At 42.1% G+C, this 27,518-nt stretch overlaps 1 protein-coding gene across 3 annotated transcripts; it reads right to left on the reverse strand.

Moving 5' to 3' along the window:
• Nucleotides 1-35: 35 nt before the first annotated feature.
• On the reverse strand, nt 36-27,487 carry GOT1 (glutamic-oxaloacetic transaminase 1). Of its 3 annotated transcripts, XM_082408145.1 has the most exons (10): nt 27,247-27,473; nt 19,184-19,365; nt 8,139-8,262; nt 7,395-7,507; nt 7,066-7,170; nt 5,722-5,872; nt 5,471-5,636; nt 4,554-4,696; nt 2,736-2,789; nt 585-715 (listed from the first exon to the last, which is right to left on the reverse strand). In XM_082408145.1, the coding sequence occupies exons 1-10, from the start codon at nt 27,362-27,364 to the stop codon at nt 651-653; spliced, it is 1,221 nt and encodes a 406-aa protein (XP_082264271.1). In that variant the 5' UTR covers nt 27,365-27,473; the 3' UTR covers nt 585-650. The 3 variants fall into 3 exon arrangements, with proteins under 3 accessions (XP_082264270.1, XP_082264271.1, XP_082264272.1); XM_082408144.1 differs by lacking the exon at nt 2,736-2,789 and having other exon boundaries at nt 36-615; nt 27,247-27,487; XM_082408146.1 differs by lacking the exon at nt 2,736-2,789.
• Between the last annotated feature and the right edge of the window lie 31 nt (nt 27,488-27,518).

The following is a 27,518-nucleotide window of genomic DNA, read 5'->3' on the forward strand; positions in this document are numbered from 1 at the left end:
CATTGCAGAAAGAGCAGGGAGACAGACACTCTGGATCGAGATGACGAGTTTTAATGACACAGCTGACACCCACAATCACACTTGGCTCTTCAGACAACTTGATCTTTGGGACTCGACTTTGTACAGAGTAAAGCAACACACAGGAGCACATGAGTGACACGGGCAATACTCCTGCTTCCAGCGAGGGGGCAAGACATCTACATTTCATCATCAAAGTACCTTTTTATTCTTCTCAAATAAAAGCCTTAATTTGCTCTGGCCTCCAAAAGGGCTCTAATCCCAGATCCCCATTTCCTTTCAAGAGATGTTCTCTTCCCATGGGGCCAGTTTAAACAGAAGCCACCTCACCAGAGCAGCCTTTTCTGTCCCTCAGTAGTTTCTAATCTAGTTGTGATGTATACAACCAGGTTTGTGCAGGCAGGGAATACACGAGACAGAGGACCGCTTTGGTGGTGCTGGTTTGGGTGGTGTTTCTTCACTGGATTTTGGTGACTGCTTCATGGATGGAGCTGGCCACATAATCTAGGTTTTTGGTGGTTAAGCCACACATGTTGATCCGACCACTTGGCAGCAGATAGATGTGCTTTTCATTGACCAGATACTCAACCTGCTTGGCTGTTGAAAACCAAAAGAGATACATAATCAGAGCATTAGGAATCCTTTAAGTAATGGAGGTCCAGAGAGTCCATTACAATGACAATTTCCTTTCTTCCCCCTAACACAGAGAAGCAAAACAGTAGGAGTTATTTTGTCCACCTGACACAGTGAGAAATACGCTCAACAGATTCTGGAAACTACTCTTATGAGCTAACTTCCTAATCCCCAGAAAGTTTAACATGGTTCTTCCTGATGGGAATGTTAATCTGGGACTACCTCCCAACCAAACCTTGGAGGTTACGTTCACCGGGACACCCTATCCACTCAACCAAACCCATAGACTTAAGAACAATCCATTGATATGAAAAACTGGTTAAGAAGTGCTTCGTTTATCTCTTCCTTCACCTGTATTTGCTTAACCCTGAGCACCCAGAGCAACTTCCCTTTGACATTTCATTTTCACAGTACATTGGACAAGGCCCTGAGATGAGCGTTGCTGGATAAATGCTGTGTGTGTGAACCCGCAGGCTGAACACTGCACAGACCTCTCGGGCCTGGCGCCTCTCAGCTCTCATTCACACACATACACACAGGAGGGTTTTCCCGTGAGTTTGCAGAAACGCTGCTGTATGAAATGGGAAGGGACTGCCTGTACTTCCCTTCTGCCACAATCTCTAGAGCTTTTTTTGCTTTATTGCAAAGCCATGAGGGAATTTTAGCTGATTTTTTTCCCCTAAGTAATTAGCACCCTTAAGGCACCATCAATTTGAGGGATCAGGATAATAATAATTGTCATGGACTGAATGTTTGTGTCCCTCCAAAATTCATACTTTGAAACCCTAAGCCCCATTGCGATGGTATTAGGAGGTGGAGCCTTTGGCTGGTAATTATGTTTAGATGAGGTCATGAGGGTAAGCATGCATGATGGGAGTAGTGACCTTATAAGAGGAGACCAGAGAGCTTGCTCATGCACGAGCTCTCTCTCTCTCTCTCCCCCTCACCTCCTCCCTTCATGTGAGGATACAGCAAGAAGACAGCCACTTGCAAGCTAGGAAGAGAACCCTGACCAGAACCTGTTGATGCTGGCACCCTGATCTCAGACTTCCTAGCCTCCAGAACTGTGAGGAATAAATTTCTGTTGTTTAAGCCACCCAGTCTATGGCATTTTGTTATAGCAGCCCAAGCAGACTAAGACAGTAATAAAATCATAATCATCAGAGGAGCAAACATTAGGTGCCAGGCAGTGTTCTAAGCACTTTATATTAGCTCAGTTAATCTTGATAATAACCTTATCGCCCCCATTTTACAGATGGCACAGATGGAAGTTAAATGACCTTCCCAAGGTCACACAGCTAGTCAGTTGTGAATCTGGAATTTTAAGGTAGGCAGTATAACTCCCGGCTCTGAGCTCTTAGCCAGGATACTACACTGCCTCTGTATGGAAGTGAAAAACCTAGACCCTGTACTCAGTGCTACCTTTGGGCCCCTCCAAACAAAGCCACCTTCACAGTAGCCCTGACCAGCTTTAACTATGTGAATTACAACCATCCAAGGAGATAGCTCCTAACCTCACACACCAACAGAGCCACGGGCACAGCACCTTGTAAAGCGTATGCCCCACAGGTAGATGTTGCGGTTACAGGGCTCCCGCCCCGTTTTTTAAAATAGAAATGAAACTTCTTTACTTTTATGGGGAAAGGGAGTATCACATTTGAGAAGCTAGTAAAAGTTAGGGACACTTTCCCTAGAAAAAGGCCAATATACGCATAGCCAATTTTAAAAATATTTCAGGATGAAAGCCCCTGTTCTGATAGATAATATGTAGAAAAGGAAGTACCGCAACATGAGAATTGTAGAAACTAGGTGGCAGGCACATGGGGTTCAATTCCTCTAAATTTTCTGTATGTTTAAAATCTTTCCTAATAAAATGCTGGGAGGAAAAAAAACAAACCCTGTTTTTAAAAAGGGTAAATGATGCCAAGTGCTAAAAATATAACTTTATGTTATAAATCCAGGTCTGTTCTCACCATTTTTCAATTCATAATAAAACTAATTTCCTACTCTGGAGAGTGAGACAATATGGATACTTCATGGGAAGACATCCCCACCTTGTGAGCTTTTAGAATATTACTACTCACATGCACCCCAGTGTTCATTGCAGCACTCTTTACAATAGCCAGGTCGGAAGCAACCTAAATGCCCATCGACAGACAAATGGATAAAGATGTGGTACATATATACAATGGAATATTACTCAGCCATAAAAAGGAATGAAATTGGGTCATTTGTAGAGATGTGGGTGGACCTAGAGACTATCATACAGAGTGAAGGAAGTCAGAAAGAGAAAAACAAATATTGTATATTAACACACATATGTGGAATCTAGAAAAATGGTACAGATGAACCAGTTTGCAAGGCAGAAATAGAGACACAAATGTAGAGAACAAACGTATGGACACCAAGGGGGGAAAGCGGCGGGGTAGCAGTGGTGGGATGAATTGGTAGATTAGGATTGACATGTATACACTAATATGTATAAAATAGATAACTAATAAGAACCTGCTGCATAAAAAAATAAATTAAAAAAAAAAAAGAGGGCTTCCCTGGTGGCGCAGTAGTTAAGAATCCACCTGCCAATGCAGGGGACATGGGTTCGAGCCCTGGTCCGGGAAGATCCCACATGCCACAGAGCAGCTAAGCCCGTGTGCCACAACTACTGAGGCTGCGCTCTACAGCCTGTGGGCCACAACTGCTGAAACCCACGTGCCTAGAGCCCGTGCTCTCCAATAAGAGAAGCCACCGCAACGAGAAGCCCACGCACCGCAACAAAGAGTAGCCCCTGCTCTCAGCAACTAGAGAAAACCCGCGTGCAGCAGGGAAGACCCAATGCAGCCAAAAATTAAATAAATGAATAAATAAATAAATCTATTAAAAAAAAAAAAGAAATGTGGCTAGGAAAAAAAGAAAAGAATATTACTACTAAACACCATTTCCATTACACTTAATATCTTAAAAATTGTATAAGGATGATTTTCCTTAATTAAGTGAACTAATTCCCCATTCCAGAACTGTGAGGACACCACAGGCTAACTGAGCTATCCGCTTACTTTCTTGGTTAGCCTCATTTTACCCCAAAGTGTTTCAGTGAGTCTGCAATATACAATCTTTACCACCTTTCTTTTGGCTTTTTCTGAGCCCATTTCAAACAGGCACTCCAATGGCCCTGGTTTATAGTACCTCCCAGTACCTCTGAGGTTCTACTGACTACCCAAAGGCACACATCTGTCCCCTGAGCCACTCGGACACAAGCTCCACACAGAGGTCATATCTGCACCACGCAACCAGTGGCTTGGCTTGAGGTGCTCGGGAATTACTTATTAAATGAATGAGTCCTCTATCATCAGACGGGATGGCCAATCGCTGATACACCCTACTGACGGCTAACCAAGATTGTGCATGGCTGCCTGCTAGACTTTCAACTGACTTTTAATTCCAACTACCGATCTAAATTCTTATTTATGAAGTGAAAAGAGAATGTTGTAACCTAGGCAATGCTTGGAGACTACGAAAGACCTGTTAAGAAATTAAGTCCTTCGATAATCATATGTAATATTTATACTTAAGATTAAGGAAAAGCCAAAAGGTGCCTAAGCATTTATAAAAGATGTTTCATAAATCAAGCCTCCAAGGTACAAATCCTGTTACTTCCCAGCTCGCTCTGAGCCACTTCCCAAGCCCATAAAAATGAAAATATCTGAGTTATGTTCTGGAGGATAGACTACAACAATGCTCTTCTGAGACCCGAGGGGTGGGACACACTGAGAAAATCTAACTTGTTCTGGTCCAAAGTAATAGCTGACCAAACGGGCAACAGCTAAGGGAGCCAAGCCCAAGAACACTGACTGTGAGCAGTGCTGTGTCCAACAGTGAGCATTCGAGGTGGTGGGGCCACTTACGGTTCAACCCGGTGAAACTGAACATTCCAATCTGCTCCGTGATGTGGTTCCAGGTTCCAGGGGTCTTGAGGGCTTCTAATCGTGCCCTGAGCTCAGATCTCATGGTCAGAATGCGGTCAGCCATTGTCTTCACATTACCTGTCCTGAGTGGACATCAATATGAATACCAATCCAGACAGGAGAGATGGTACACGAAAACATAAAAATTTTTTAAATGTAATTTAATCTGTAAGCTGAAAACATGATCACAACCTGCCTATTATGGTATGTGGATGCCTAGATGGGTGGATAAGGAGACCAGAGAGATAGACTTACTAGGCAGAAGGAAAGGACTTTATTTACTGATGGAGTTTATGGCTAGTCTTAGGTATACTGGCTGTAATACCACTTATGTTTTAACTCAGACTTCAGCTAGGTGCTGCTTGAGACAGGATAATATATTTTCTTCAGCTAGGTGCTGCTTGAGACAGGATAATATATTTTATCAGGTGTAATTAAGTAGAGGTTGCAGATTTAGCTACTACAAAAAAATTACTGTTTCAAAATAAGACAAACTATATATAAATTAGATAAGAATGAAGAGCCCCAAAATTGTTGCACTAACTTGAAGTTAGATATTCTATTCTATCAGAAATTCCTCCCTGTATTTCCCAACTTTAAGGGGAGGAAGCCTGGGTGGTGGGAGAGTGGGGGAAACTCCCATTCACTGAGGGCCTCCTTCCTATGTTCCCAGTGCTGTGTTACACACGTGTATAAGTGCCAGCCCTATTTTACAGAAATAATAACTGACTCTCAAAAGAGGTTCAAGTATTTTTGTCCTGCCTCTGCCAACATAAAAGGAAGAGACAGTTAAATGTAATGGGACAATCGCTGTTCTGCATCCCCACGCTTCGCCCATCCGGCGTTGAGCCCCTTACCATTCATTAAAAAGCTCAGGGTCAGAGAGGGTATGGGCCACAATTCGTGCTCCCTGAGCAGGGGGATTGGACCACGTAATTCGCACGATCTTCTCCATCTGGGAAAGGACCCGGAGGATGCTATCAGGTTCTTTCGCAACCACGGTCAGATTCCCCACTCGCTCATCTAAAAAGAAGGAGGAGAATCAGCCTTGGGGCTTTGGGGGCGGCGAGGCTGGGGCAGCTGGGCTGTAACACAGGAGAGCACTCACTGTAGAGCCCGAAGTTCTTGGAGAAGGACTGGGCACAGAAGAGCTCGAACCCTTCAGACACAAAATAGCGAACGGCCCAGGCGTCTTTCTCCAGGTTGCCAGATGCGAAGCCCTGATAGGCTGAGTCAAAGAAGGGGAACAGAAACCGGCGCTGCGAGGAAGCAAAGTGAGTCAGGGCAGAAAATCCTCCTGGAACCAACCTCAGACACCGGCCTTCCTTCCCCAACTGGTGCCTGGAAGGAATGTCTCACCCTGTCCGTTTCTCCTACCTCTTTCCTCTCTGCATCCAACTCCACTTTACATCTGTTTCTCTGTTCACCTAAATACCAACTAACAAATATAACAACTTCGGTAAACCTTATTTTTTTAAGTATATTGTCCTAGAGTGTCACGATGCTGCTTTGCCAACAGGGCACATCTGATCATGTCACTCCATGACATCAAAGATTTCCAGGGGCTCCCCACTGCCCTCAGAATAAAGTCCGAGGCTTCAGCACAGGACCTGGCCCCCATTTACTTCTCTAGCCTCATCACTCATTCGCCCCCTTCCCTGGAACTCCAGCCCATACCAAGAATTACTTTTACTTCCTCATATGGACCATGAACTCTGCCTTGGGCTTTTGATGGTGCTCTTCCCTCTGCAGGAAACATTCCTTCCCCGCCAGCCCCGACCCATCCTCATCCTTCAAGTCTAAACACGGAAACCACTTCTTCCAGGAAGGCTTCCTCTGCTACCACCAGCCCTCCCAAAATGCACGCACTCCCCAGAGTCGGGGCTATGTGCCTCCATAGGACCCCATCAACACAGCTGTCTCATAGTACATGGCTGTCTCCCCAAACAGGCTGTATGCTCTGAGGGCGGGACCACCTCTGCTTTGTTCACTATTGTCCCCCTATGGCACCTGGTACATAATAGTTTATCAAGAAGTATTCTTTAAACACGTTAATGAAGAATATATACACCTTGAGCTAGAAATTCCAGTGTAGAAAGTTATCCCAAAGAAATAATAAAAAGGAGGTTTATTACATATATTGTTCACAAGAGTAAGAAACCTGGGCACGAAATGGCCATCAACTGATTTAATCAATCTGTAATGTGACATATCCATGCATGTCATGTATAACTACACTAAAAAAAAAATTAAAAAAGAAAAGAGCCTGACATTCTGTATATCAAAATGTTAACAGTGGCTTTCTTTGGGTAATAGAATTTAGAGTTAGTACTTATTTTTTTCTTTGGGCTTTTCTCCATTTTTCCAAATTCTTCCGTAAATAGGTACTGCTGTTGAATACATCAAACATTAATACACACTATTTTAAGAGATGCTCTGAAAAGACAGTTACCTTCATGACAGAGGCAATCTGCTTCCACTGCTCCGGAGTTGGGTCAGTCCCAGTCGGGTTGTGTGCACAGGCGTGGAGGACAAAGATGGAGAACTCGGGAGCTTTCTGGGGAGAAGGAAGCTATGTAAGTTCTGACACCAGCAGGGACATGGCGGGCAGAGTCAGGGGCACACAGGGCAGGTACTCCCTCCTTACATGCCATTTCAGAAACCACCATCTGGCTTGAGTAGGGTGTCTCAGACTCTCTCACTTAACAACTGATCCAAAGACTTTTCCCTGCTCTTCTTGACGCCATAGCATTCTGTCTACTTTTTCTTCTAATAACCCACCTCAAGATCATTCAGAAAACCCTGGAGGTCTAGTCCTCTCTTCGCTGCATCCCAATAGTGATAAGACCGAATTTCTTTAAATCCAGCGGCAATAAAGACACCATTATGATTCTCTGCAAGCAAAGGGGTAAAACGTTAAATGTTTTACAAACACAAGGAGGCATGAACAGAAAGGACTCAAGACAGCTTCCAGGGCCCTCACAGGCTCAACATCCACTGGGTGACATGGAGGTGAGGGGTTAAGATTGAGAAGAAAGACTGTGACCAAGAACAAGTTTGACCAGTCTAGTCATGCTGACTTACATCCTAATGTAGTGGGACCTCCCCCCTCTGGGAAGGCTCAATATACACTAAAACACAAGTTCACCAAGAGTCTTGGGATAAAGTAGTCCCAATCTGAATTTAAGCATCAGGTTACCCATGTACTGCCATAATCCACTGCTCAAGCCATTCTCATGTTAGTTGATCCAGGGCTGGGTTACATTTTCAGTGTAAGCAGTGAGACTCATGAGGATAATTCCTTCCCTGCCAGCCCCGACCTATCCTCATCCTTCAAGTCTAAACACGGACACCACTTCTTCCAGGAAGGCTTCCTCTGCTACCACCAGCCCTCTCAAAACACACGCACTCCCCAGAGTCTGGGCTATGTGCCTCCATAGGACCCCATCAACACAGCTGTCTCATAGTATATGAGAATTCCTCTGGCTTCTCTGTTTCTGCTCTCGCTACAGCTACAGGACTCACCCCAGGTTGGTGAGGATACATAGACAGGCGTGTCCTTGTTGTTTGTTCCATTGTACCATCGCGCTAAGAACTCAGCTCCAATTCGAAGTGCACCTGTTCCCCCCAAACACTGCACACCTCCTACCTGAAAGACAAGAAGCAGGGTCACTGGTTATTTAATGGTGAGGTCAGATAATATTAGGGAAAATATGGTAGTGATGAGCACTTCCTTAAATGTGTTATCTCTATAAAATGTCATAACTGCATGAAAAAGTATTATTTGCCCATGTTTACAAATGAGGAAACTAAGGCTAAGAAGTGAAGCGCCTTGCTCAAAGTTACCAGCTACTCAGCAGAAAGGTCAGGTCTTCACCCAGGAAGTCTGGAAGTCTGACCCCCAAAGGAGTGTCCCTCTGAACACAGAGGTAGAGGACATACCTAGGCCCTAGGACATACCTCGGGCACATTAGAGTGTGCCCTGCAAGGCAAACCCATCCCTTTGCACCCATCCCAAGATCAAAATTACCCTCCAACAGAAGCCGATAAAATAATGTTCCGAGCTTGCTATCAACATCAGTCTGCAATGTCCTTTCTCATCGCTGTAACAAAGGCTTATTAATCCTTAGAAATGTTCTCAGAGAACAAAGGTGATATGCCAATACTACTCTCCTCTCCTGAAGCTTCCTCTCCCCCTTTTTTTTTTTTTAACATCTTTATTGGAGTATAATTGCTTTACAATGGTGTGTTAGTTTCTGCTTTATAACAAAGTGAATCAGTTATACATATACATATGTTCCCATATCTCTTCCCTCTTGCGTCTCCCTCCCTCCCACCCTCCCTATCCCACCCCTCTAGGTGGTCACAAAGCACCGAGCTGATCTCCCTGTGCTATGCGACTACTTCCCCTCTCATCTTAAAATGGCCTCACCTGGGCAATAATAAAAGTCCTACGTTTTACCGTTTACAAAATACCGTCACACACATTCTTGTTTGACCCTCACACAGCCCTGTAAAGTAAGTTCTAGATCCCCAATTTATACATGAGGAAATTGATTCAGAGAAGTGGTTCGCCAAGGGATTCGCAGCTGGTGAGCGGCAGAGCTGGGCATAAATCCAGGCCTTCTCACTCTACATCTAGTCACTAGGCCCTACTTCTGTTGTTCTGCCTAAACATCTTTGCTTTTGTCCCTTCACACTTCTAATTAGGTTTTAGCATAACTCTTTCAGTAGAGAAATGTCATTAATTACATGTTGCTTAATATGTCTAAAGAAGAAAGAAAGAGAAAGATCACATAAGAAAGTCTATCGAAAAGGAAGGACACACCCAATATAATAACAGCAGCAACCTCTGGGGAGGGGCCTAGGATGTGGGAATAGTGGTCAAAGGGACTTTGGCTTAATCTACAAGTTGTTTTTTTGAAAAATAAGGAGAATGGGGCTTCCCTGGTGGCCCAGTGGTTAAGAATCCGCCTGCCAATGCAGGGGACATGGGTTCGAGCCCTGATCCGGGAAGATCCCACATGCCGCGGAGCAACTAAGCCCATGCGCCACAACTACAGAGCCTGCACTCTAGAGCCCGCGAGCCACAACTACTGAAGCCCACGCACCTAGAGTCTGTGCTCCACAACACGAGAAACCACTGCAACGAGAAGCCCGCGCACTGCAACGAAGAGTAGCCCCCGCTCGCCGTAACTAGAGAAAGCTCGCACGCAGCAACGAAGACCCAACACAGCCAAAGATAATAAATAAATAAAATAAATTTATAAAAAAAAAATAATAAGGAGAATGTATTCATGTATTATTTGGAAATTTTTTTAATAATTTAAAAAATATATTTGATGTCTGTAATTTGCTATAAAATAATTCAGTTTTGGCAGGGAGGGTGGGGGAATATACAAGACTGACCAAATACAGATCATTGTTGAAGCTAGCTGATGGATCCATGGGGGTTTGTTCATTACAGTTTTAACTACTTTTGTATATATTTGAAATTTCCCACAATAAAAAAGTTAAAAAAAAAAATCTTCCTAGATAAAGAAGAAAAACTTCCAAAATCTTTTTTAAAAAAACTAACGTTAACACCAATGCTAAAAGATGACAAAGGGAAAAAAAAGATAGGAAAAAAGAGACCTCTTTCATGAATATTGATACTAACTTCCTAAATATTAATGAACAGTATGAATCCAATAGTGCATTTAAAAATACTCCCTTGGTCAAGTTAGTCATCCCATGAATGCATGATTATTAACAAATACAGGAGTGAGTCAGTTTTCCTGGACCTCTCTCATGTATATGTGTTATTAAACTTTGATTTTCTCCTGTTTTAAAAAAAAGAGAAAAGAAATATAAAATTTGTCATGCTGCTAGATAGAGAAAATGATCACCCAAATGATCATCATAACAGGAGAAAAAAGTATAGCTATTTCTGATATAAATGCTTGGTTAAAAACAGAAGCAATGGAGACTTCCTAAAAATAACTAAAAAGAAAAAAAAAAAGATCCAGCCATGATGAGTAAGTCAGCTTCATGATGAACACTGAATCACGAGCAGAAGTCCCCTTTAAGCTAGGAACAAAGCAATGATACCAATTATCACTATTATTCCCCACTGCTCTATTTATATTCAGAGATCTGAGCATCTCTGAAAGAACATCTTCTGAAACGTGAAACAGAAGCGAAGTTGACGTTCAGGGAAATGAGAAACTGAGCACGGCATCCACTGCAGAGAGAAGCAAAGGCAGTGGACTGGGATGGAAAAGGTCGGTGTGCATCAGATGTGGTTCTTCAAAGTGGTCCCCCCGAGCACTGGTCCCTTCCCATTACTTTATTTTTTTTTATTTTAAAAACTATACATATATATATATATATATTTTTTTTTTTTTTTTTTTACAGTAGGTCCTTGTTGGTAATCTATTTTAAATATAGTAGTGTGTACCTGTTGCTTCCCATTACTTTAAAGGTTTGAGCTTCACATTGTGATCTACCTGGATTCCTTATGCAAATCTCAACCAAGGTGATGTAACCCAAATGTACATTTATTTTTTATGGATTTGTCATCAGCTAAGCTGAATATCAACTTTATTCATTATTTCACATTTCAAATACCTCAGCACTTTGTATAGGAATGTTGATACTTCCTATACAAACGAGCAAGGTCTCCCTTAAAGCAGGGTTTTAAGTTATCATGGATATGTGACAGGTGCATGTGGATATCAGTAAAGACATTCCCAAGAATAGTTTTTTTATTTCCTGTGCTCAGCTTTTTTTTTGTTGTTTTTTTGAGGGGGGATTTTTGTTTTAATTAATTTATTCTTTTTTCTTATTAGTCATCCATTTTATACACATCAGTGTATACATATCAATCCCAATCTCCCAATTCATCCCACCACCACCACCACCCCCCCCACCGCTCTTCCCCCTTGGTGTCCATACGTTTTTTCTCTGCTTCTGTGTCTCAATTTCTGTTCTGCAAACTGGTTCATCTGTACCATTTTCTGGGTTCCACATATATGCATTAATACACGATATATGTTTTTCTCTTTCTGACTTACTTCACTCTGTATGACAGTCTCTAGATGCATCCACATCTCTACAAATGACACAATTTCGTTCCGTTTTATGTCTGAGTAATATTCCATTGTATATATGTACCACAACTTCTTTATCCATTCGTCCGTTGATGGGCATTTAGGTTGTTTCCATGGCCTGGCTATTGTAAATAGTGCTGCAATGAACATTGGGGTGCATGTGTCTTTTTTTTTCTTTTTTAAACCCCACATTTGTTTATTTATTTTTGGCTGTGTTGGGTCTTCATTTCTGTGCAAGGGCTTTCTCTAGTTGTGGCAAGCGGGGGCCACTCTTCATCGCGGTGCACGGGCTCTCACTATCGTGGCCTCTCTTGTTGCGGGACACAGGGTCCAGACGCACAGGCTCAGTAGTTGTGGCTCACGGGTCTAGTTGCTCCACGGCATGTGGGATCTTCCCAGACCAGGCTCGAACCCATGTCCCCTGCATTAGCAGGCAGATTCTCAACCACTGCGCCACCAGGGAAGCCCTGTTGGAAGATTTTTAATCACAGTTTCAATTTCATTACTTCTGATTGGTCTGTTCATATTATCTATTTCTTCCTGGTTCAGTCTTGGGAGGTTATACCTTTCTAAGAATTTGTCCATTTCTTCCAGGTTGTCCATTTTATTGGCATAGAGTTGCTTGTAGTAGTCTCTTAGGATGCTTTGTATTTCTGCAGTGTCTGTTTTAACTTCTCCTCTTTCATTTCTAATTTTATTGATTTGAGTCCTCTCCCTCTTTTTCTTGATGAGTCTGGCTAATGGTTTATCAACTTTGTTTATCTTCTGAAAGAACCAGCTTTTAGTTTTATTGATCTTTGCGATTGTTTTCGTTTCTATTTCATTTATTTCTGCTCTGATCTTTATGATTTCTTTCCTTCTGCTAACTTTCGGTTTTGTTTGTTCTTCTTTCTCTAGTTCCTTTAGGTGTAAGGTTAGATTGTTTATTTGAGATTTTTCTTGTTTCTTGAGGTAGGCTTGTATAGCTATAAACTTCCCTCTTAGAACTGCTTTTGCTGCATCCCATAGGTTTTGGATCGTCGTGTTTTCATTGTCATTTGTCTCTAGGTGTTTTTTGATTTCCTCTTTGATTTCTTCAGTAATCTCTTGGTTATTTAGTAACGTATTGTTTAGCCTCCATGTGTTTGTGTTTTTTACGTTTTTTCCCCTGTAATTCATTTCTAATCTCATAGTGTGTGGTCAGAAAAGATGCTTGATATGATTTCAATTTTCTTAAATTTACTGAGGCTTCATTTGTGACCCAAGATGTGATCTATCCTGGAGAATGTTCTGTGTGCACTTGAGAAGAAAGTGTAGTCTGCTGTTTCTGGATGGAATGTCCTATAAATATCAATTAAATCTGTCTGGTTTATTGTGTCATTTAAAGCTTCTGTTTCCTTATTTATTTTCATTTTGGATGATCTGTTCATTGGTGTAAGTGAGGTGTTAAAGTCCCCCACTATTATTGTGTTACTGTTGATTTCCTCTTTTATACCTGCTGGCAGTTGCCTTATGTATTGAGGTGCTCCTATGTTGGGTGCATATATATTTATAATTGTTATATCTTCTTCTTGGATTGATCCCCTGATCATTATGTAGTGTCCTTCCTTGTCTCTTGTAACATTCTTTATTTTAAAGTCTATTTTATCTGATATGAGTATTGCTACTCCAGCTTTCTTTTGATTTCCATTTGCATGGAATATCTTTTTCCATCCCCTCACTTTCAGTCTGTATGTGTCCCTAGGTCTGAAGTGGGTCTCCTGTAGACAGCACATATATGGGTCGTGTTTTTGTATCCATTCAGCAAGTCTGTGTCTTTTGGTTGGAGCATTTAATCCATTCAGGTTTAAGGTAATTATCGATATGTATGTTCCTATGACCATTTTCTTAATTGTTTTGGGATTGTTTTTGTAGGTCCTTTTCTTTTCTTGTGTTTCCCACTTAAAGAAGTTCCTTTAGCATTTGTTGTAGAGCTGGTTTGGTGGTGCTGCATTCTCTTAGCTTTTGCTTGTCTGTAAAGCTTTTGATTTCTCCGTCGAATCTGAATGAGATCCTTGCTGGGTAGAGTAATCTTGGTTGTAGGTTCTTCCCTTTCATCACTTTAAGTATATCATGCCACTCCCTCCTGGCTTGTAGAGTTTCTGCTGAGAAATCAGCTGTTAACCTTATGGGAGTTCCCTTGTATGTTACTTGTCATTTTTCCCTTGCTGCTTTTAATAATTTTTCTTTGTCTTTAATTTTTGCCAATTTGATTACTATGTGTCTTGGCGTGTTTCTCCTTGGGTTTATCCTGTATGGGACTCTCTGTGCTTCCTGGACTTGTGTGGCTATTTCCTTTCCTATGTTAGGGAAGTTTTCAACTATAATCTGTTCAAGTATTTCCTCTGGTCCTTTCTCTCTCTCTTCTCCTTCTGGGACCCCTATAATGCGAATGTTGTCACGTTTAATGTTGTCCCAGAGGTCTCTTAGGCTGTCTTCATTTCTTTTCATTCTTTTTTCTTTATTTTGTTCCACAGCAGTGAATTCCACCATTCTGTCTTCCAGGTCACTTAACCGTTCTTCTGCCTCAGTTATTCTGCTATTGATTCCTTCTAGTGTATTTTTCATTTCAGTTATCGTATTGTTCATCTCTGTTTGTTTGTTCTTTAACTCTTCTAGGTGTTTGTTCTTTAATTCTTCTAGATCACTGTTAAACATTTCTTGCATCTTCTTGATCTTTGCCTCCATTCTTTTTCCGAGGTCCTGGATCATCTTCACTATCATTATTCTGAATTCTTTTTCTGGAAGAGTGCCTATCTCCACTTCATTTAGTTGTTTTTCTGGGGTTTTATCTTGTCCCTTCATCTGGTACATAGCCCTCTGCCTTTTCATCTTGTCTATCTTTCTGTTAATGTGGTTTTTGTTCCACAGGGTGCAGGATTGTAGTTCTTCTTGCTTCTGTTGTCTGCCCTCTCCTGTGCTCAGCTTTTAACTCCACCCTTTCTCTTCCACTCCAAAAAGCAAATTCATTAACTAAAAGAAGTCACAAAGTCAGTAGACTAGATTGAAAATGTGTTTGGAAGAGATAAACCCACTTCACTAACATTAACTAATTCTTGAATTCATGATGTATATGACACTTGACATATTATATTCCCAAGAAATTATCATTTCCTCTAAAAATATATTGTACACTAGATGGCTTCAGCGAAACACAAGTGGCTCTAAACTATATCAGCAACTAGCAGAAACGAATTTTTGGTGAATCAATAATGTGTCAATTTGGTCATTCTCTGAACTGATTTTTGGCAAATAGTTCTAAAGCTCAAGAAAGTCCTATATTTGGGATGAAGGGAAAAAAATAATAGCAAAGGAAATAAATACAAACTTCAAAGGGAACCAGGCAGCTGGACCTGGGTGGCTAAACAGGAGTATACAGAACAAGCGAAATCCAGTAAGACTTGGCAGACAGCTATGCCAGCAATCTGTATTCCCAATTTAGCCATGAATTGCCTGAAGGAATCCCTGCTGGGCTCTAGAACGCTTGTCCGAGATCACAATTTGCTGATGCAATGACTTCCCTGTGAGGAGCGGGAGAGCTGTTTAGGAGCTGCTTGTGGCCAAGGCTATGATGCATTGATCTGGGTGCTCCTAGCAATTCATGTGGTATCTGGCACGTGGCACTAAATAAACATGGGCTGAACTAGATGAAGAAGACAGTGTTGACAAGGTGAGAGCCACAGAGAAAGCCCCAAGTCTCCCAGAGGCAATGTTCCAAGCAGGAAACTGGGAGGCCATCTCATGCCCCACAAGCCCTCCCACCTGCAGTGGCTCAGTAATTTCAGAAGCTGAAATGTTACCAGGCAGGAGATGACAATTGGACATTTGGTCTGGATTCTAAGATCTGAAGATGGAAAAGCAGAAGGTAGCAGTGACGAGTCTAGAAAACAGGTCTCCTCAAAATGGTTGATGGACCTGGTAATTTAAAATCTTGAGAAGAAAAATCTAAGAGAGGACATGATTACTGTTTGTTTTCTGGTTCATTCTTTCATTCATGCCTCACCTCCTCCAAGTTTTGGCTCAAATGTCATTTCTGTTTCTACCACGACCACCCTAGTTAAAACTGTACCCACTCTCACTCCTACCCTCAGCACTCCCAATATGCCTTCCTCTGCTCTATTTTTGTAGCATTTATCATCTTTCAATACACTATACAATGTTCCTATTTATTATGTTTACTGTCGGCTTCTCCCCGCAAAACTGTAAGCCAGGCAGTGGTTTTGGTCACCACTCTGCTCCACTATCTAGAACAGTGCCTAGTGGTGAGCACACATCTGTTCACTGAACGAATGAGTGAATTAAAACATCTGAGATCTCTGAGGTGCCAAGCTAGGAGATAAATGCTGAAGATTCATGAGGTAGATAAGTAAGCCATTGGGACTTCTCTGGTGGCACAGTGGATAGGACCCCGTGCTCCCGGTACAGGGGGCCCAGCTTCGATCCCTGGTCAGGGAACTAGATCTCGCATGCCACAGCTAAGAGTTTGCATGCCACAACTAAGGAGCCCGTGGGCTACAACTAAGACCCAGCACAGCCAAATTAATAAATAAATAAAAGAACCATACTTCACACCATACACACACACAAAAAAAACTTTTTTTAAAGTAAGTAAATAAGCCATCAGCCCTGCCCTGGAGGAACCTAGGGTGTTGTGGGAGGGACAGGCTTACAAAATTGTACATTAAACACAGTAAGTGCTGCTTTTCCCAAGCAATGCACAGTCCTGTGATGACTCAGAGCACTCCAACAACTAGCTCTGCCTGAGAGAGCTCAGGATTCAGCATGGAAGTGACCCTTGGTCAGGCCCTGAAGGACTTGGAGGTGGGGACTGGGGAGTCAGAGAAGTGAAGGGGGAACAGCTTCACTGTTCCTAGTGGAAGGAACAGCTGAGGCAAAGGTGCCAAGTCATGGCAGGGCTTGGCAGGTCTAGAAAACAGCAGGCTCTTAGGATGGCAGGACCCTGAGAGGATGGGAGCAAGAGTAACTGCAAGAACAGGAAGACACCTGGCTACAAAACATGCTGCACGCCCAGGTCAGAGTCTGCATTTTACCCTGTAGATAATGGAGGAGCTACTGTGTGTGTGTGAGAGGGGAAGCAGGTGACACGATTAGCTCTTTTTTTTTTTTTTTTTGCTGAGGAAGATCATTCTAGCTGCACTGTGCAGAATGTACTAGAATGGGGAAGAGACTAGAGGCAAGAGGCTATTATAAGAATCCAAATGAGATGACGGTGGGCTGAGCTAAGATAGTCATCTGGGGATGGTCCAGGGAAAGAGCAAGTGCTCAGAGCTCAGTATCAACTGGTACCTAGGGTGTTGTAGATGCCAAGAGGGTATCCTAAACCATTACACACACACACAAAAAAAGTAAAAAGTAAAAGTCTCCAAATATTTACAGACTGCCATTTAAATTTGTTCTATGATCAAAAACGTAACACAGGATGAACTAGACTAAGAGAAAGGGCTCTATGCCACAAGCAACAGCCCCAAGCCTCAGTATTAAGCGATCAAAATGGGGAACAGAGCATTTTGTTCCTGGGCAGAGGAACAAGCATCTATCTGCCAACATAGTTAATAAGCATCATATAAGAAATGTATAGTCTTAGAGGAAGAAGCTCCCCAACACAGAACCTCTGTTTTCATTTGTCAACAATGGAATTCCAACTAATTTATCAACAACGTCTCAGAAGATTACCCCCAGTCGCCAAAGTTCCCCATTTTCAAACTTCATCAGGATTCTCTCTCTCCCTCAGTGGAAACCCTACATTTTCAGAGCAACTTCCCAATGCCACCCATAATCTCTAAAGTCTACCATTTCTACCCGTATTCCTTCAGTTCCTAGAGGCAAGTCAGTTACAGTCTCTTATACCAATCCAGACAAAACCCTCATCAAGTTAATTACTTACCTAACCATTGATCTGAGTTCCAAGACCTTCACCCAGAGCCTCCCGGTCTCCTTATATACATAAGAATGTGCCTGTGTACAGCCTTCATTTTACCCTGCCGTTCTGCTTATCAGGGCATCTGGGTAACAGCATGGAAATAAATCAGTGACTCCAAGATGTGGTCTCTTTCATGCATGAAGGCTGTACCTGCATGAAGGCTGCTCAGCGGGGCTGACACTGCCTAGCAGAGCAATAAGGGCAGTTGGTTTAAATTGCACAATACCTAATCGGACTATTGCAAAAACCTGAGCTCTTCCCTTTCCTACTCATCCAGCCAGGTTTATCTTCTTCAAACACTCTTATTGGGTAACTTCTCTGCGCAAACCTTCAAGGGGCTTCCCCTGCCCTGCCTGCCAAAATCAGCCTGCCTGATCTACCCAGCATGTTCCCAGCCCTAATCAGGTAGGTCTCTTTACAACCTGGACCTGCTCACCTCCAACCTCTGTCCCTGGACTCCTATTGCTCCAGACAAATACCCCTCCTTTTTCTTCCTCTGTACTTTGTGGTTCTCAACCTTGGCTGTACTTTGCAGTCACATGGGGAGCTTTTAAAAAATACCCATGAAGGGAAGGGAATTGTAGGGAAAGGTAATAAAAGGGCAGAGAAAGGTGATACCCTCCAAGATTCTGATTTAACAGGTCTGGTATGGGATCCAGCCATCAGAATGTTTTTAAAACCTCCCAGGTGATACAGTCACAGTTGAGAACCAGTGTCCTGGCCTCATTCCCCAAGGTTCAGCTCAAGTCCCATTTCCAGCCTTTGCCAGTCTCTCTGAATTCCTACAACACTGATAAACTCTATCACACCACTTTCTGCCACATACAGACTCTCCCCAAATGCATTCCTCTTCCATGTATCTCTAGTTATACATAGACTACATACCAGGAAGCACTTAAATGAAGAGAAGCTGAGATCAAGGCTAGAAGAATCAAATATTAGAACTGGCAGGATCTTCAGAGAGCATCTAGACTAGTGGCTCTTGGACTTTCGGGGGCCATAGGTTCCTTCAGAAAATCTGATAAAAGTTATGAACTTTCTCTCCAGAAATACACATACACACAGAATTCTGCATAAAATTTCAGGGAGTTCAGAGGCCCCTTGAATGATCCCCTAAGCAAATGCTCCTTATGGGACCATGAACCATAAACTAGTCTTTTCCTAACATGTAGATGAGACATAGGGGCTGGAGGAGCAAATGACTTGCCTTTGGTCAAAAGTAGTGGCAGAGCTGGGTCCAGACCCTAATCTCTTGATCATTCCATTAAATTCCCTTGGCTTGGCATTTCCACTGACTGCTTCAAACCCAGCAGCTGAAATCCGATCATCTCTTGGGCAAAAGTGAACAACTGAAGAAGCTGTGCTTTATACAAAAGCATGTTATTCGCGCTATCAGGTTCCTGAGGTCACACTATTTAAACCCTTATTCACTGACAGTTCAATAGACATAACACTTAATTTTTAACCACTTTTTACCCTCACAGTTTCCAGAAAAAAGCAGATCCTCACCCAAAACTCACCCGCTTCTCCTGCAGAGCTGGGCTGTCATCCCCAAGGGCCAGGCGGGAAGCACGGGTCCGGAACTCTGCCAGGCCCAGGATAGGCAGGTACTCGTGGTTTAGGCTGCTGTCATTAGCAATCCTCTGCTCCACCTTCCTCACGACTGGCAAAACCCAGGGCTGGCTATCATCTGTGCGATAAGCTGGGACACGGGAAAGAGACATACAACGGAGGAGTCTTAGGCTTCGTCCAAGGAAGAGTTCAGAGCTGTGAACAGGGAGAGTTCTACCACCTTCCAATCAAAACAGAACTGTGAGGGAAATTAAAGTTCATTCACTTACTGACCGCCTGCTTTGGGCCAGGCACCAGGCTAGGTGCTGGGAAGGCAGAAGGACAGTTTCCTATCCTTATGGAAATTATAGTTCTTAAATATGTGACCTCCAAAAAGTAGAATGCTGAAATAAAACTGGGACATCAAAGAGCCTGATCGAGTGAGAGAGTGCAAGCAAAAGCACTCCGCAAATTAAAAATACCTTACAAATGCTATGTCAATATCACTAGGGCACTGAGGTCTCTACGACCGCTGGCCCAGTAATCGCCTTCCTTCTGCATCTCCCCAAGAAAAGGGTTCGGCGCTACGTCACATGAACGCTGCACCTTCAAACAAAAACATGGAGAGAGAGGAGGGTGGAGGGAGGCCCACCTCCTCCTCTTGTCCTGTAAGAACAGAAATGAGACAAATGGCGAGGAAACACCTGTGACTGAAGATTCCAACCACTGGTTACACAATCATCGAACAAGTTTAAACACATCTTTGTCCTCTTGCTGTTTTTTGACATTAGCCAGTGTTTACCATTTTGACTGTTCCTACCACTCACTTCCTCTGCTTCACACTTTTATGGATCTAAGTTTACCTGTTTCATAATTTTTAATCTTGATTACAGCAAATTTCTAAGCATTTCTTCTACACTAAAAGTATTTTTAGTCTACTTTGAGTTATCCTATCACTGATTTTTTTTCCTATACTACCCTATAATCATTTTGAGATTATAGCTTGAGAGGGCAGCTGCTTTGGCTTGCATCCAAGCCAATGACTTCTCTGAGCAGGATTCCTGACAGGGATTTGCTTCTGCTGGAATGTTTAGGTCTCCAATAAGCCTATACTTTGGCAAGTGACTGTGAAACAAATTTTTTAAGTAATTCTTCTTTATCTTGTTGATTTCTGCTCAACATTAATCCCTGACTTTTTTTCTTTAATCACTTTTTTAGGGTGGTTGATATTGTTTACTGAACACATGTTGATTGTAGAAAATTTAGAAAAGCCCAAAAAGAAAATAATAAACATTATGATTAACATGTAATTCCAGCACTCAGAGATAAGGAGTATGAAAATTTTGGTGTACAGCCTTTTAAACTTTATTTTACATGAGTATATTCTTTTATAAATTGTGTCATTTTTTATATAGAACTTTCAACATGCTTTTTTCCACTTATTAAATATATATTATGAATATCTTTCATCATCATTAACTATTTAAGTCTGTGCACACAGACTGTTCTTTTTAGAGCTGCATAACTGATAAATGTACTATAATTTGTTTTGCGAGTCTCCTGTTGATGGACATTTGAGTTGTTTCTAACCTTTGGCTATTAGAAAATAATACTTCAGTGAACCTTGTACATATGTCATCTTACATGTATGTAAATATAGCTGTAAGAGGCAGGGTTGAAAATGGAAGAGTAGGTTGAGAAGTACGTGTATGTGTAATTTTGTTGTTGTTTTTGAGGGTATACATTAGTTTACTACTTTCAACTGATTTTCATTTTACAACACATGGTTGTACGACAAATATGGTTAAAACAACTGATTGGAAGAATACTGGTGGCAATCAATGAAAAGTTTAAAGAATGTGTTCCCTTTAAATGCAAATATATTACTTTTAAGCATACTTTGTGTATTTGTAGTTTTGATAGATATATCCACATTGGCTTTTTTATAGGGGTGTTATCAGTGTACATCGCTGCCATAGGGCAGGGGTGTTATCAGTGTACATCTGTGCCATCAATGTACAAGAGTGTCTGCTTCCCCACAGCCACAGCCACTGAGTGAATTTTTGCCAATTTAAGAGTGCAAATGCTATCTCAGGGTAGTTTAAATTTGCATTTCTCCTATCGTGGATGCAACTGGGCATTTTTCATATATATGAGCCATTTACAACACAATTTTAGTGGCTAAACAATATTCCTTTCTATGTATAATTTATTAACTATTTGTGTTGCTTTTGACTATTTGCTAATATAAACATTGTAATTAATGTTCTTATACTTTACACATATTCATGAGTGCTTCCTTAGGAAAGCTTTTTCTAGATGTAAAATTACTAGATCAAAAGTCAGACAACAAATAAGACTTTATAAGGTATTTTGATTTTGCATCTGTCTTCTACTCCATCAACTAACCCTACCTTCCAGGAATGTGTCATCTGCAAATTTGAAAAGCATATCAAGCTAGTAATAAAAATGTGGACAGAGTTCCAGACTGACACAGCCACTAACCAACAACCAGTCTCTGGGTAGGTGAATCTGACTCACAATACTGTCCTATCACTCACATTAGACCCCCTGGCCCACCAAACTCCCTCCCTCTCAACAAGTTCAAAAAGCCTACTTTATCAGTCGAGATTTGGTCTGGTTTTTCAAAGAGATACCAAAATAATGACTCCCAAGTAATCGTTTTCCCTGAAGTAGATCACCCCATCTATGATCACAATGCTACCATTGTTCAAAATATTCTTGGAATTCTTCTCTTGGAATTGTTTTTAGAGGAGACATCTCATTATTTTGAATATCCTCAATGGTGCCAAACCTTTGTCCTTTGAAAGTAAATTTAATTTTTGAAAATGGTACTTGTATTATGTCCAGCAAAGTAGGTGGGTGAATGGACTGAATAATATTAATGGAGAACAGCTATAAAAGTATGGCCTCCTACGTGGGTCTAACATGCTTTGAAGGCCATTCCAAAAGAGGGTTTTCAGAAAACTTTGAGCAATAGCAGTATATATGGACTACACTACACAGAGGGGATACTGTTCAGATGTACAAGAATATGGGTGTTTGTAGAAAAACTAGTTCTATTATGCTTCCCATCTGTGTTTGGATGGTTAATATATAATTATGCTACATATATTTATGATATGTCATTTGTAAATCATGTATTATAAATAAATAAAATATGAAAGATAAAGCCATAGTACCACTGTTCTTACCAGTAATGTATACTCTGTGCAACTCTAAAAAATCCTGTGATAGGACTGGAGGCAGGGAGGCATTGTGTCCATATTGTGACAAAAGAGAAACCGGCCAATTCACACCTCTGCTTCCTTCTTCACTGCCCAGTTTCCCCCAGATTCAGTTCTAGATTTATTCCCAATGCCTTGTCTCACTGCCCTACTGAAGCAGAACTGCAGTTACTCTTGGGCGTTTGCAGCAATGAGGTTAAGCATTACCAACAACCACTATTCCTGCTCTCCCAGAGGGGTTTTATTCCCGTTTTGTTGGACCCATGAGTTTCTCATTCATTCTTTCATTCTCTCACTCATTTGATGGCTACTTATTGAATCCACCATGAACCAGGTATTGGCTAGAAGTAGCTACACAGAGATGGGTAAGATAAAACAAGATACTGTCTTGGCCTCCCTCCAGGAAACATAGAGCATAGAGTCCTTAGTTCTTCTGTAAGTGATCAGGGAAGATGAAGTATGAAAGATGAATAAGAGTTTAAAAGACAGAAAAAAGGGCTTTCCAGACAGAGGGAACACTTGTGCAAGGCCCCAGAGGCTTAGAGAGATGAGGGTTTTGAGGATCTGCATTTTCATGGCTCGGATGTAAGATCCATGGAGAAACAGCATGGAATGGCTCAGGGAGTCTTGGGGTCTCTTCTAAGGAACTTTGTCTCAATGGGGAAACCACTGAAAGCATTTAAGCAAGACAGTGACATGGACAGCTGTACATTTTAACAGAATCATTTGAGTGACATGATGGAAAATAAACTGGAAGGAGGACAGAAGCAGACAGTGAAGTCAGGAGGGTGCTGCAATAATCCACGAAGGAAATAATGAAGTCTTGAATCACGGCAGCGGCAGCGGGGATAAACAAAAGGGGAGACATTCAAAATAAATTTATGAGGTAAAAAAGACAGAACCTAATGACCAAATAAATATACATGGGACTGATGAAAGGGTCACCAACAACCTCCAAAGTCTCTCTCTAGTCTGGATAAAGACTAGTGAGGGTGGGGCGGGGGAGGGGGCAACCAAGATATAGAGCAAAGCAGAAGAAAAAAAGAAAAGATTGAGGGCAGGGTGGAATCCATGCATTGTTTTAAACACGATGAATTTGAGGTGGTTGTATAACGTGTCCAGCAAACTGTAGCGAATATGGGTCTGGCATCCAGGGAAGAAGTCCAGGATGGAAAGAAAGATTTTATAATTATAGACGGGGACGGTGGCTGAAGCCATAGTAAAAACAAGGAGTTACTGAATACTTACTACATACAGGGCACTGTGCTAAATACTTCACATTTTTTTTACTTTCATTTAATTCTTATAACAACTCACAAAATTGATATTATGATCTCTATTTTCGGAATCTGCAAACTGAGGCCAGAAAAGTTTGCCCAAGGTCACAAGAACTGTAAGAGCTAGGCTGTCATACTATTAAGTTCATGGATCCTTGTGTTTTTTCTAAAGAGCAAGAGATGTCTAGGGAAAGCCTGAAGCCAGCAGGCCCCAGAGGACTGACTGTGCAAGGGGCCTTTCTACCTACCAGCATGCCCCTCAGCTCCACACACCACACCCTTCTCCCTGAGGACCAGCTCTTTTAGAGGAGTCACACAGGTTGCAGGTGAGTCTCGATTTCCAGAAGAACACGGAGAATTAGATGATCAAACCATCACCCTCCTCCTCCTCCTAAGATCTCCACTTCCCCCATCCATCCCTACCCCACAGCCCATGCATATATGCCTCTTTAAGGCCCTTCTCCAGCTAGGGTCCTGCGGAAAGGATCGGGGTACTCAGAAACTCCTGATACAGCACGTCTCTCCCACAACTTTATTTGAAGATGCTAAGAACCCACATTAAAAACAACAACAAATATGAAAGCAAGCACAGTCTACCTGGAACAAAAGAAAGCTAAGTTTACGTGATGAACGGACTGGAGTCTATGTAGAAATGTCTTGCTTCAGGGTGCATCAGGCTGAACTCATATCTCCCCTGCCCCTAAAGTCACTTGTCTGAAACTTTAAGAAGTGCTAAAACAGTCAACTCAAAGAGCATCATATTTAACAGTGAAAAATGTGATGCTCTGCTCTGTTTAACTATATGGAAATTATGCAAATAGTCACAGCAAGAAGAAAATCTCTGGGGAAACTATCTGCAAGTAGGAATGAGCTAATGAGATTATAGTCGCAGTTTGTTCTAAATATCCAACATCATTAGAACTTGAGTTGGTTAACTTCCATTAGGCTTTATCTTAACTTCGAAAAAAAAAAAGCGCATCTTCACCAAAGTCAGAGATTAATTATCAATACGTTTCCTTCACAAAGGATATACTTCGGATGTGTATAAATAGAGCTAGGACATATGAAAGCCGTAAAGAGACTTCTTATTCTACTACACTTTAATGAGATCTTTACCTGAGCACCTGCCATCCACAAAAAAGACGGGTCACAGTGATCATCAAAAATAACATTTATACAATACTTTTCATTTATGTGTCACATTTCACACACATAATTATTCATTTAATTCTCAGTCATCTGATGAAGCCAGTAACATTATTATTCTATACTACAGTCATGTAACATGCTAGTGAATCTTAGAGTATAATTTTAGAGAGAGGTCATTCCGTCTGGCTCCTCATTTAACAGGCTGGGTCCGGGGATGTTAAATAACACTCCGAAGGTCACATCACTGGACCGCAGGCCTGGCCCTGTACCCTGGTCTCCTGGCTGTTCCACTACCGTACACTGGTTCCCTGTGGACCACCTGAAGGTGCCCAATAGAGAAGGGGGCAGAGACCAAGGTACCTGAGAAATGTGGCCTGGAATCCCAGCTCCACCACCTACAGCCATGTGACCTCGACCAAAATGCTTCATCAATCTGGGCTTCAGCTTTCTTACCTCTAAAACAGTAATAGTAATAAACAATCCTCCAGAGTCATCCTAAGCACTAAATGCGATTAACTGCATAAATCATTTGCTTGTAGTAAAGAGAAAGAATTCCTCGGTTCCAGGAAAACATGACAAAGGCACTTTCACAGTTGAATTGACCACCATCTGGGCTGCAGAATATGTTTCTGAGCCAATCACTTCTGGCCTCGGCTGGCAGGGTGCTTTTTCTATGCATGAGCAATTTATATCTGAAAATGTCAGAAATTATTTCATTTTGCAGTTCTTGAGCTGAAAATTTTTATTCACTATCTTTTATGCAAAGAAATGCCAAAACAACTACAGTAACAACTAATACTTACATAACTCCTACTTATGTGCCAGAGACTGTTCTAAGAACTTTAAATGCATTTAATCCTCACCAAAATCCTGTAAGATAGTTCAAAGGTAATTGAGCCAATGAAACCTAAGGTTTTAAAAACATGTATTTGGATTAATATCAATACTAGTTCTTCACGATATATATCCAGCCCTAAAGAAATACTTGGAGGTTTTGGATTGGTTTTAAATTAAGAGCTTGAATAGTGCTCATTCCAATTCAATTCAAGGAAATCTTTCAATATTACTTCCACTTTGCTGCCTGCTAAAAACATCACTTTCCCTCTGTGGGTGAAACTATGTATTCTGAATTGACTTTTTTATGCTTTATTATGGAAAATTTCAAACATACACAAAAGTTGTGAGAATAATATAACGGATGCCCATGTACCCATTACCCAGGTTCAACAAACCATCACTTTTTAATGGCTTTTTCCTCACCCCTCCTCCATATTCCTTGGTGAAGACTTTAACAGGTCCTATGTACAGACACAGTCACTGTGGGACACCTGATTCTGCACCTCCTTCTCGCCACTGCTTCTCTGCTACAAAACAGTTCAATTTGCTCTTTCAGAAATTTCTAGTCCTTCTGTTCTAAGTCTGTTCCCTAGCACAGAACATTGTCCTATTCAATCTCTTCTCCCTGGCTCATCTTTCTATGTGGTTGAGTAAGTGTTGGTGTGGCTTCAAACATCCAAATGACAGTGGCAGAAATAACAAATTCACCAGAGACGATTAAGATAAGAGTTAAAGGAATTTCAGAGGCATTTCAGTCCAAATCTTTTTCTTGGCAGTAGGAAAAACTGAGGCCCATGCTCTGAGCTGTCCAAGAAATACAAGCAAGAAATGATGACAAGGATGTGTGGAAAGTGAGCTCCTACTGTCCACACTCTTTCCTCTCTTTTCCACCATCTCTACCCATTCCCACCACATCTGTGAGAGCCAGAACATTCTTCCCAGATCCCCAGGGAGCATTAACCTGTCTCAGAAGCATTTTAGATCTCTATTACATCACTTAACACCTGCTGATTTTAATCTCCTTGGGGCCAAAACCAAGACTCAGTCTTCCCCGCACAAGGCTTGGTAAAGTACCTGATTGATACCTGGTAGTTACTCAAACATTTACCGACCCAGACCAGAGCTCCCTAGGGCTAAGAGTTCTCCTTTTTCCATTCCCCAGCAGCCAGGACTCCAAGCCTATAAGGCTTCCTATTTTTATCCCTCTCCTTTCAATCCCTGGCCGCCCCATTTCTTAAGAGGCGAAAGGATGCAGTATAACGAACACACAATGCGGAATCGGAAAAACTGACTTTGTACCCTTACTGCTACACCTTTTCTGTGTGTCCACTGATACATCTCCCTTTTCCAGGGACTCCATATGCCCATCTGTAAAATGGGCAGGTTGAACTAAGCCTCGTGGATCTTGCCTCCTCTCCGACGGAGCTAAACTGGGCCTGGGCATCGCCTACGGTCTCCACAGCCAGGGTTAGGCCCGCTCCACTCCCAGGCTGCTCACACTCTTGGGCACTGCATCCTTACCTCCCACTCCCAGGTTGACCTTGCGGGGGTCCGGATCCTCCCGGAAGTCAGCAGTGAGCTTAAAGACAAGGACCGGCTGGGCCTGAGGAACCTCGGCAAAGACTGATGGAGGCGCCATAGCTAGAAAGCTGGAGTCGGCCGAAAGCTTCCACTCTGCGTTTGAAGCCGCTCGGTCCGGTCCAACCGCGGCGACTGGAGGAGACTCTCACCTTCACCTAGCCGGCAGGGGCGGGCCCGCGGCCTCCAATGGTCGAGCCGCGTCCGGAACTTGG

Source organism: Balaenoptera borealis (assembly GCF_965194805.1).
Source record: "Balaenoptera borealis genome assembly, chromosome: 10".
Classification (NCBI taxonomy): domain Eukaryota; kingdom Metazoa; phylum Chordata; class Mammalia; order Artiodactyla; family Balaenopteridae; genus Balaenoptera; species Balaenoptera borealis.